Source organism: Colobus angolensis, unplaced genomic scaffold (genome assembly GCF_000951035.1).
Source record: "Colobus angolensis palliatus isolate OR3802 unplaced genomic scaffold, Cang.pa_1.0 Scaffold21, whole genome shotgun sequence".
Lineage (NCBI taxonomy): Eukaryota > Metazoa > Chordata > Mammalia > Primates > Cercopithecidae > Colobus > Colobus angolensis.
The window spans coordinates 5,804,401-5,814,294 of NW_012115266.1; the positions used below are offsets into that span (position 1 = coordinate 5,804,401).

The 9,894-nt window shown below is 53.8% G+C and overlaps 1 protein-coding gene across 1 annotated transcript in view; it reads right to left on the reverse strand.

The window, feature by feature from the left end:
• Positions 1 to 9,894, reverse strand: part of RPS6KA4 (ribosomal protein S6 kinase, 90kDa, polypeptide 4) — a 12,443-nt gene extending 2,549 nt beyond the window's left edge. The window contains exons 1-12 of the mRNA XM_011942579.1: positions 9,839 to 9,894; positions 9,680 to 9,751; positions 8,748 to 8,966; positions 8,537 to 8,652; positions 7,883 to 7,990; positions 7,578 to 7,658; positions 7,383 to 7,486; positions 7,127 to 7,277; positions 3,343 to 3,507; positions 532 to 660; positions 207 to 340; positions 12 to 105 (exon numbers count right to left, since the gene is read on the reverse strand). Coding sequence (XP_011797969.1) covers positions 12 to 105; positions 207 to 340; positions 532 to 660; positions 3,343 to 3,507; positions 7,127 to 7,277; positions 7,383 to 7,486; positions 7,578 to 7,658; positions 7,883 to 7,990; positions 8,537 to 8,652; positions 8,748 to 8,966; positions 9,680 to 9,751; positions 9,839 to 9,893 — 1,428 coding nt within the window. The 5' untranslated portion in view covers position 9,894. The remainder of the gene's footprint in view (positions 1 to 11; positions 106 to 206; positions 341 to 531; positions 661 to 3,342; positions 3,508 to 7,126; positions 7,278 to 7,382; positions 7,487 to 7,577; positions 7,659 to 7,882; positions 7,991 to 8,536; positions 8,653 to 8,747; positions 8,967 to 9,679; positions 9,752 to 9,838) is intronic.

The following is a 9,894-nucleotide window of genomic DNA, read 5'->3' on the forward strand; positions in this document are numbered from 1 at the left end:
GAAGCCATCACCTGGTCGTGATGCACCTCGTGCAGATTCACCACGTTGGGATGTGACTGGCACAGGCGCAGGGCAGCCACTTCGCGCTGCGTGTTCGCCTCCAGCCTGGGGGACACAGCAGAAGAAGTTACGGTCGCCGTGCTTCGGCCCCGCCCCCGGGACGGCGCTCTGCCACCCCACCCCTACCCACGCCTGGGCCCTCCCACCTGCGACTGAGGATCTTGACTGCGAACTCCTGGCCGCTCTGGCGCTGGCGGCAGCGGCGACACACAGAGAAGCTGCCCTGGCCCAGCGCAGGCTCCCGCAGGTCCAGCTCATACTGCTGGAAGAAGGGTGAGTCCTGGAGGCGAAGGCGAAGGGGGCGTGTCAAAGGTCCCACCTGGTAGCCCCGCGGCCCCGCCACGCCCCATGTCGCAGAGGCTTGGGACCTCACCGAGTTCACGCTGCGGGCACCAGTTGGATCTAGGCCTAGAGTCCCCCCGGCCTAGGCCCCTCCTAAAACCAATTTCCCCCCAGCCCAGCCCAGCCCACCTGCATCATAGCGCTCCTGGCCACCGCTGCCCGACCTGGCGGGTCTCCAGCACCAGGCGCTTCCAGCACATCGGTCATCACCGCATTGTTGTGGTCGAAGAGGATGGAGGGTGCCACAAAGGAGTATCCCTGCAGGGCGGGAGTCAGGGGGATGGGCATGGGGGTTGGGGGTGCAGGTGAGGAGACTCTGGTGGGGAACCAGGCAGAGGCAAGACCCTGGACAAGGGGGCAGTGGCGGGTGTTCCAGTTGCATCCTGGTACACATAGGATATGTGGACACATTTTATTCCATCTGGTTTTATAATCAGTTGGAGCCATGTCTGTCCCCACCAGCCTGTGACCCCAACTTTCTCATCAGAGTGACCACCTATTCCTCCCCAGGTGCCAAGGGTTGAAGGTCCTGAAAGGACCATTGAATGTATTCAAAGTGTGGCCTGAATTGACGCTTAGCCTATGACAATCCAACTCTATCCGCTGAGGAAAACAACCTTTATTCCTCCCTTTCAAGCCAGACTTTGGCTTCTTCTGCAAGGGGAGCTACTGAAGAAATGCAAAAAGAAACCAGAGTTAATTCTTTGCTTTTCCTAAAGATCCATGTCCTGGCAATTTGAGAAGCTTTCAAGGGTCATTTTAATTGTGTGTTGTGGCCGGGCGCGGTGGCTCACGCCTGTTATCCCAGCACTTTGGGAGGCTGAGGCAGGTAGATCACCTGAGGTCAGGAGTTTGAGACCAGCCTGACCAACATGGAGAAACGCCATCTCTACTAATAATACAAAAATTAGCCAGGCGTGGTGGCACATGCCTGTAATCTCAGCCACTCAGGAGGCTGAGGCATGTAGAATCGCTTGAACCCGGGAGGCAGAGGTTGCGGTGAACCAATATCATGCCATTGCACTCTAGCCTGGGCTACAAGACTGAAACTCCGTCTCAAAAAAAATGATAATAATAATTATCTGGGTGTGGTGGCACTTGCCTATAGTCCTAGCTATTGGGCAGGCTGAGGTGGGAGGATCACTCAAGTCCAGGAGTTCAAGATTGCAGTGAGCCATGGTTGCCCAACTGCACTCCAGCCTGGGCGACAGAACAAGATCCTGTCTCTTAAAAAATTAATTAATTAATTAATTTTAAAAATAATTTTAAAAATAAACTATGTGTCATTTTCTCCTAAAAATGTAGTACCCAGATCCATATGTGGAATATTTTAGGCACTCACTACACATTTTTGAATCATTAAATGAATGAATGAAAGTACCTACCAATTCACAAGAAAGAACTTTCTCATGAGTGCTGTGAGACAATGGAATGGAATGTGGACATTCAAGCACAGAGTTGTCAATTTTAAGAGCTTCAGAGAAGGGACTTATCCAGCCATACTTGGTCTGTCTATTAAACAAACCATACTGGTTTATTTAGTGATAATGATATGATCATTATGGCAACATGATAAACTGCGCAGAAGGAGGTGCTGTCCACAGAGGACTGCAGCACAGAGAAAGGGTGACTGACCCCCTGGGCCAGGTGAGCAGACAAAGAGGCCTAAAAGAGATTAGAAGCTTGCCAGATAGACTACCGTAGGGAATGTACTCCAGGTAGCAAGAATAGCATGTGCAAAGGCACAGAGGTGTATTCTGGAACCTCTGAGCAGTTTGATCATGCCCTCCAGAGCATCAAGTAGGAAAATGATGAGAACTGAGGCTAAGGTTCCAAGCAAGGACCACATCATGAAGGGCCTCAATGCCAAGCAAAGGGAGTTTGGACTTGTCCAAAAGGTGTAAGCTTCTAAAATTCAGTGGAGGGGGCTGGGCATGGTGGTTCACACCTCTAATCCCAGCACTTTGGGAGGCTGAGGCGGGCGGACCACAAGGTCAAAAGATCAAGACCATCCAGGCCAACATGGTGAAACCCTGTCTCTACTAAAAATACAAAAATTAGCTGGGCATGGTGGCACGCGCCTGTAGTCCCAACTACTCAGGAGGCTGAGGCAGGAGAATCACTTGAAGCCAGGAGGCGGAGATTACAGTGAGCCGAGATCGAGCCACTGCACTCCAGCCTGGCGACAGACTGAGACTCCGTCTCAAAAAAATACAAAATCAAAAATCAGTGGAGGGGACCTGTCCCTCCAGGAGTGTACCATGCTATGCTAAGGGCGTGCAAAGCCACAATATCAACATGTGTCTCCTCCTAGGTGTCCACATAAGCAGGTGAAGATCTCTTTTTTTCTTTGTTTTGTTTTTTTTGAGACAAGAGTTTTACTCTGTCACCCAGCCTGGAATGCAATGGTGCGATCTTGGCTCACTGCAACCTCCGCCTCCCAGGTTCAAGCGATTCTGCCACCTCAGCCTCCCGAGTAGCTGGGATTACATGCGCCCACCACCACATCCAGCTAATTTTTGTATTTTTAGTAGAGATGGGGTTTCACCATGTTGGCCAGGCTGGTCTTGAACTCCTGACCTGAGGTGATCTGCCCACGTCAGCCTCCCAAAGTGCTGGGGTTACAGGTGTGAGCCACCTCACCCAGCTGCAAGTGAATAAATTTAAACAATATTTTTACATAACAATAAAGAGATGATGGAATAGAAGGGAAATTAACAGAAGGTTTAAAGATAAATCATGAACTATCAAACACACATCCTGCCCCGGTGGTCTCTGTGACTGACAACCCTAGGTCCCCTTTACGTGGAGACATCTAGGGGAGACGCTGAGTCCCAATCAGGACACAAGGCCTAGGCAGTGTCCTCGGGTCAGCCAGGGCTGAGGCAGACAGCGACATCTCATCTCTCCTGCATCTGGGTTCCATGAGTTTATCCTCACCTGAAAGATGCGGGGGTCCCCAGGTGGGGGGCTGCCAGGGGGTGAGTAGACAGGCTCCAGCCGAGTGAATTCCTCTGCAAAGTTGCCCACATCCAGCTCTGAGCGGATTTGGGGCCGGAATGGGGCTGGAATCTTCCTGGCAGCCAGAGCAGCCCAATCTAGGCCCTGAGGGAAGGGAATCAGAGATTAGGTGTCAAAGGTCAGGAACGAGAAACTCCCTTCACTCAGCCCACCCTCACTGGGCAGTTCCTCCATGAGGCAAGGGCCCATCTGGCATTTGGGGTGGGCAGCTATTCCTCCTCCCTCCCTGGCTTCTCTCTCCCTCTGGTAATACAATCCCTGTTCCCCTTAGAGAACCACCATTCTACCACACTTAGTCAGTTCTGGAACTTTTAATACAATTGGTGTGAAAAGGTTGGGCGTGGTGGCTCATGACTATAATCCCAGGATTTTGGGAGGCCGAGGAGGCTGGATCACCTGAGGTCAGGAGTCCAAGACCAGCCTGGTTAACATGGTGAAACCCCATCTCTACTAAAAATACAAAAAAAAAAATTACAGGGCATGGTGGTGCACACCTGTAATCTCAGCTACTTGGGAGGCTGAGGCAGGAGAATCACTTGAACTCAGGAAGCAGAGGTTGCAGTGAGCCAAGATAGCGCCACTGCACTCCAGCCTGGGTGACAAGAGTGAAAACCCCGTTTCAAAAAAAAAGAGAGTTGGCCGGGCGCGGTGGCTCAAGCCTGTAATCCCAGCACTTTGGGAGGCCGAGACGGGCGGATCACGAGGTCAGGAGATCGAGACCATCCTGACCAACATGGTGAAACCCTGTCTCTACTAAAAATACAAAAATTAGCTGGGCATGGTGGCACGCGCCTGTAGTCCCAACTACTCAGGAGGCTGAGGCAGGAGAATCACTTGAACCCAGGAGGCGGAGGTTGCAGTGAGCTGAGGTCCGGCCACTGCACTCCAGCCTGGGCGACAGAGCCAGACTCCGTCTCAAAAAAAAAAAAAAAAAAAAAGAGAGTTGGCGTGAAAAAACAAACAAATCTCTTTCTCCTACTGCACTTAAATCTAAAAGGATGTGGTCTGGAACTGCTGGGGACCCTGTCGGGGTTAGATGAAGTCCCCATGCAGAAAAGCAGAACCAAGGGCCATAGTTTCAGCACCTGGACATGCTTAAGTCAGATCACTTTCCCTTGGCCTTTTCACTTATGGGAGCCAAAACATGCCTTTTTATGTTTAAGCTAATGTGGCAGAACCTGTGGATTGCCTGCTCAGTATCCATTCTCCCTATCTTCCTTAGTACCATAGCCCCAGTTTTATTCCAGGAACCAATATACACAATTAAAAGAATATTTTACAAATTTGCTTGCAGTTAGGGGTGACCAAAACTTATCAGCAAAAATTATTACATAGGATTCCAGGGAAAGATCCTCAAGAGGGAGGTTGCTAGTTGGCAAGTGCCCGTTTTGCCCCTTCTCCTTCCTCCTGCTCCCTACCTGGGAGACAGCTTAGATGGCAAGAGCTCCAGCAACCATGTTGGACCATGAAGCAACCCCAGGGATAGAAGCTACTTGCTAAGAATTTAAAAAAAAAAAAAAAAAAAAAAAAATTTTTTTTAAAAAAAAGAAGAATATGGATTCCCGAAGACAATGTGGCACTGTGAAGACACCACGGCAGCCCTGGTCTGCTAATCTGGGCTTCTTTTATGTGAGAAGAAAAATAAGTAAGCCACTTATTTATAAGTAAGTATAATAAAAGGTTTAGTTATAAGTAAACCTCTTAGGTCACTCTGTTCATTCTGATCCCTGTTGCTAGCACCAAACTTGATTCCAACGGATATCACCATTTTGAGTTGGACTTTTTGTCACTGTAGCCAAGGTGACTGACTCAAGTTGGAAGCCCCCAGTTCTACCACCAAGGATCTGAGCACTGCTATCACCAAAGAAGCTGTCCAAGAAAAGGCAGAAGGAGGTCAGGTGCGGTGGCTCACGTCTGTAATCCCAGCACTTTGGGAGACCAAGGTGGGCGGTTCATGAGGCCAGGAGTTTGAAACCAACCTGGCCAACGTGGTGAATCCCTAACTCTGCTAAAAATACAAAAATTAGCTGGCCACGATGGTGTGCACCTGTAATCCCAGCTACTCGGGAGCCTGAGGCAGGAGAATCACTTGAACCAGGGAGGCAGATGTTGCAGTAAGCCGAGATCATGCCACTGCACTCTCGGTGATAGAGTGAAACTCTGTCTCCAAAAAAAAAAGAAAAAGAAAAGGCAGAAAGAGGGAAACACCCCTGCCACACATCAGGCCTTGAAGACCTTGGGGCCTCTCTAGTATTACTGGTCAACCCACTCCCGCATCTGGCGCAGCACCCAGCATAGGCGAAGTGTGGGCTTGAGGAATTCACTGAAAGAAACCAACACTGCTCAGATGCTTTCCCCACCCCCAACTCCCCACCCTGTGCAAAGGGACATCTTCACCTCAAAGACATAGATTCCTATCTAAGAAATCATCTCAGGCAGGCCCTCCCAAGGCTTGGAAGATTCAAAGAGACGGCACTCGAAGTATGAGTAACACAGTACCTGGCCCACAATAAGTGCCCAGAAATGGGTGCTTTTGTTTAGATGTCAGACGAGTGGCAAATCTGATGCCTACACTTAAGCAGAAGACCATTAAGGACAGGCATTCAAGCCACCCAGCCTTGGGTTGAATCTGAGCTCCATCACTTCCTGGACAAAGTACTTAATTGTTTGGAGCCTCAGCTTCCTCATCTGTAAAGATGGGGACAAGAATCAAGGTGGTTGTCCCTTGTCCCCACAGCAGGGCACTGTGGCTCACACCTGTAATCCCAGCACTTTGGGAGGCTGAGGCAGGTGGATCATTTGAGGTCAGGAGTTCGAGACCAGCCTGGCCAAAATGGTGAAACTCCGTCTCTACTAAAAATATAAAAATTAGCCACTCGTGGTGGCATGTGCCTGTAATCCCAACTACTTGGGAGGCTGAGGCAGCAGGATCGCTTGAACTCGTGAAGTGGAGGTTGCAGTAAGCCAAGATCGCACCACTGCACTCCAGCCCCGGAGACAAAGTGAAACTCCATCTAAAAAATAAGAATCAGGTAGTTGTGAGGGTGAAATGTGTTCATGTCTATAAAGGGCCGACACACAGTAGGTGTTCACTGTTACAAAGTCCTGCTGGGCGATGATGCTGGCCAGGCCCAGCCCCTGAGTCAGAGCATTCTCACACGGCCAGATTCACTCTGCACTGTACTCTAACGTGTGTGCTCCTAACAAGTGAGCAAACACCCATGTGTGCTGACCAACCATCCATCTGAATGACAGGCACACAGACTGCACAGGGACAGGGATAAAGAACAAAATGCCTGGGTGGGTGCTAAAAGCCATAAGTGTGGGTTTTAGTACTGATCTGGGCCAGCAGGAGATCTATCTAGAGCCAAGGTCTGTTCCCAGCTCGGCACCATTTACTGTGCCATCTGGGGCAGGTCACCTGCCTTCTCTGGGTCTGTCCAATGAAAGGACCAACCAATCCATTCTCAAATCCCTGACAGTCCCAACAGCCAATGAACCTAGAATCCTTTCTTTCAGGAATGCACCTGCCAAGTTTCAGTGGGGAGGGATGTGAAGAGGAACCTAGCTTACACACACTTGCTTTCTTTCTCTGGGGGGATTTCCAAATAAAGTGAAACTGGCCAGGCACAACCTCAACCTGGAACAGCAGCCCCACCTGGGTATGCACCAGGGGTGTGGGGCCCTGAGTCAGGAGCCTCACCTGGAAGAAGGGGTGGTTCCGGACTTCCTGTGCCCCCTGGGGCCCCGCGCCCAATCGCTTCTTGGGATCCTTGCAAAGCAGCCGCTGCAGCAGGTCCTGCGCCACGGGCCCGATCCGAGGGGGGAAGGGAGGGGAGCACTTCAGGATCCGTCTGGGAGGATTGGGGGGGCGTCAGGGGCAGCAAGCCCCCCCCCACAGTGCTGCCCAGGCAGGCCCTGCAGCTCCCTGGCCGCCCTCCACGTCCAGCTCTACTCACCGAGACACCTCAGCCTGCGTGTTCCTCTCACCCTCCAGAGTGAAGGGCGAGGCCCCGGTCAGCAGCTCGAAGAGCAAGATGCCCAGGCTCCACCAGTCCACAGCCTGTGGGTGGAGCCAGGGTGAGAGCCTGCGTCTCCCCTGCCTCACACCCCCCCTTTCCACCTCCCCCAGCCCCACTTCCCTGCCAACCCACCTTGCCATGCCCCGTCTTGCTACGGATGATTTCCGGGGCCATGTACTCAATGGTGCCACAGAAGGAGAAGGTCCGCTCTTTCTGGGAGGGCAAGAGGTCCTGTTTAGATGGCCAAGCCTCTCCTGTGCTCCAGCGCCCCACAAGGCCCAGAGTAAGACTCGCTCAACTTGTGAGGTTGGAGAGTTGAGCTGTGGAAACTTCTTGGAGCTATTCACTTCTGCAGCCCCAGAATGCAGGCCCAGAGCAGAAAGAGGCAGGAAGGAGGATCGAATGGGGCACTGCAGGCAGAGACAACCTCCACTCACCTCCTCCGTCAGGAACTCCTTGCTCAGCCCGAAGTCCGTGAGGACAATGTGGCCCTCGGAGTCCAGCAGCACATTCTCCAGTTTCAGGTCTCGGTAAATGATGCCGAGCTGGTAGGAGCAAGAGGGGTGCTGAGGCCTCCTCCCCCAAACCCTCCCCAGCTCCTGCAGTTCCTGGCCCTGCTCAGGATAAGGAGACCCCCCACCCCAGAGAAGGTCATCTGCCTGTAGAGGGGGGTCTTCAGGGCAGAGCCACTGAATAAAAAAGGCCATTTAAGATATAAAGCAAAGAAGGAGGGCCCCGTGGGACAGGCCCCGAGGTCCCAGAGAGAGGAAAGTCTGCGTGAAGAGCCCCATTTCAAGGAGGCCTTTGGAGCCAGGCCATGAGGTTTCCATTTGAGGAAGTTCTGTGAATGTAGCCCTGAGTTCCCTGAAAAAGGAAAGCCCCTTCGAGGAGGTGCCAGGGGAGGGGACCCCATCAGGCAGCAATGAGGCTTCTTGTAAGGGGTCCTGGGGAAGTAGCTCCAGTTCCCACCCAGCTCACCACTGGCCCCCCAGGAAGCCCAGGGGGAAGCCTGAGGCTGCTCTGCCTGCAGATTCCTTCGAAGGGCCAGACCCAGTTCCGTGGCAACAGCCTGTGACCAGGTCTTCACCCACCTTGTGCAGGTGTTCCAGGGCCAGCACGATCTCACCCCCATACACGCGCACCTCAGCTTCCTTGAAGTACTGGCGCTGGTAGAGGTGGGTGAACATCTCCCCTCCGCTCACATAGTCTGGGAGGTGCAGCGGAAGTTAGGAAGCAGCCCCCTCAGGTGGCCTCGCCTGCCCCCAGCCACACCACCCCCGTTGGGATGTGGCGTGCGCTCACCCAGGATGAGGTGCAGCTTGGCATCCGTCTGGAAAGCGTAGTGCAGCGTGACCAGGAAGGGCGCCTGGCGCACCAGCTCCAGCACGGAGCGCTCGGTGCGCGTGTGCTCCTGCGTCTTGGCGCGCTGCACCAGCGCCGCCTTGCGCAGCACCTTCATGGCGTACAGCTTCCCCGCGTCGTGCCCGCCCGCCTTCCGCACCAGGAACACCTTGCCGTAGGCTGTGGGAGCAGCGAGTGGGTGGAGGGTAGGCTGTGAGCGGGAGATTGGTGCAGGCTTGGGGAGTGGGGGCGATGCCAACCCAGGAGGGTGTGCAAATTAGGCGAAGGAGCTGGGGCAAGAGGCAGGTGTGCAAAAAGCTGGCAGAGCCTTCTAAGGAAAGGGTGTGCACACCCCGGGAGGGTGCCCAGCAAAACCAGGGAAAGGATGTGCAAACCAGGCTGGAGAGCATGCAACTCCAGGGGGCCTGCTTCGAGGCGTGGGGGCGGGGCATGTGCAAATCTGCGAGAGATCAGATGGATGTGAAAAGATGCCAGTGCAAGGAAGGGAGGCAGAGGTGTGCACCTGGCTGGGGAAGAGATGCGCAAACCAGCGCTGGGGCGTTTGCAAAATGTGGGAGGGGGATCCCATATTGAAAGAAAGGGAGGAGCTATGCAAATAACTTGAGAGGGGTGCAAGTCCCCCTCCCCAAGGTGTTGGCAAATCCAGGGGGGCATGCACGCACAGGACCGTGGAGGGAGGAGTGATGTCAACGTGGAGTGCCCTGGAAGTGGGCATGCAAACCCTGGCAAGGCAGGGCGGGGCAGGCAAGGCAGGCTGTGCCGGGAAAGGGTGGGGGGCCTGCTCAGTGGCCTGGCCCAGGCCCAGGAGTGAGCAGGCAGGAGGTCAGGAGCACCGCGCCTGGGACGCCTGCCCGGTGGATGGGGGTCCTCACCTCCCGTGCCCAGCACCTTGAGCAGCTCGAAGTTCTCCACGCTCACCTTCTCCTCGTGCCCGGTCAGGTTGGCTGTGGGCACAGGGGGTGAATGAACCCAGCCGGTCCATGACCCGTCCCGGCCCGCTCAGGGCAGCCGCAGTCAGGCCCCACACCCACCTTCTGTGATCCGCAGCTCCACGGCGCAGCTCTCATCCTCGTCTTCGTCCCCCATG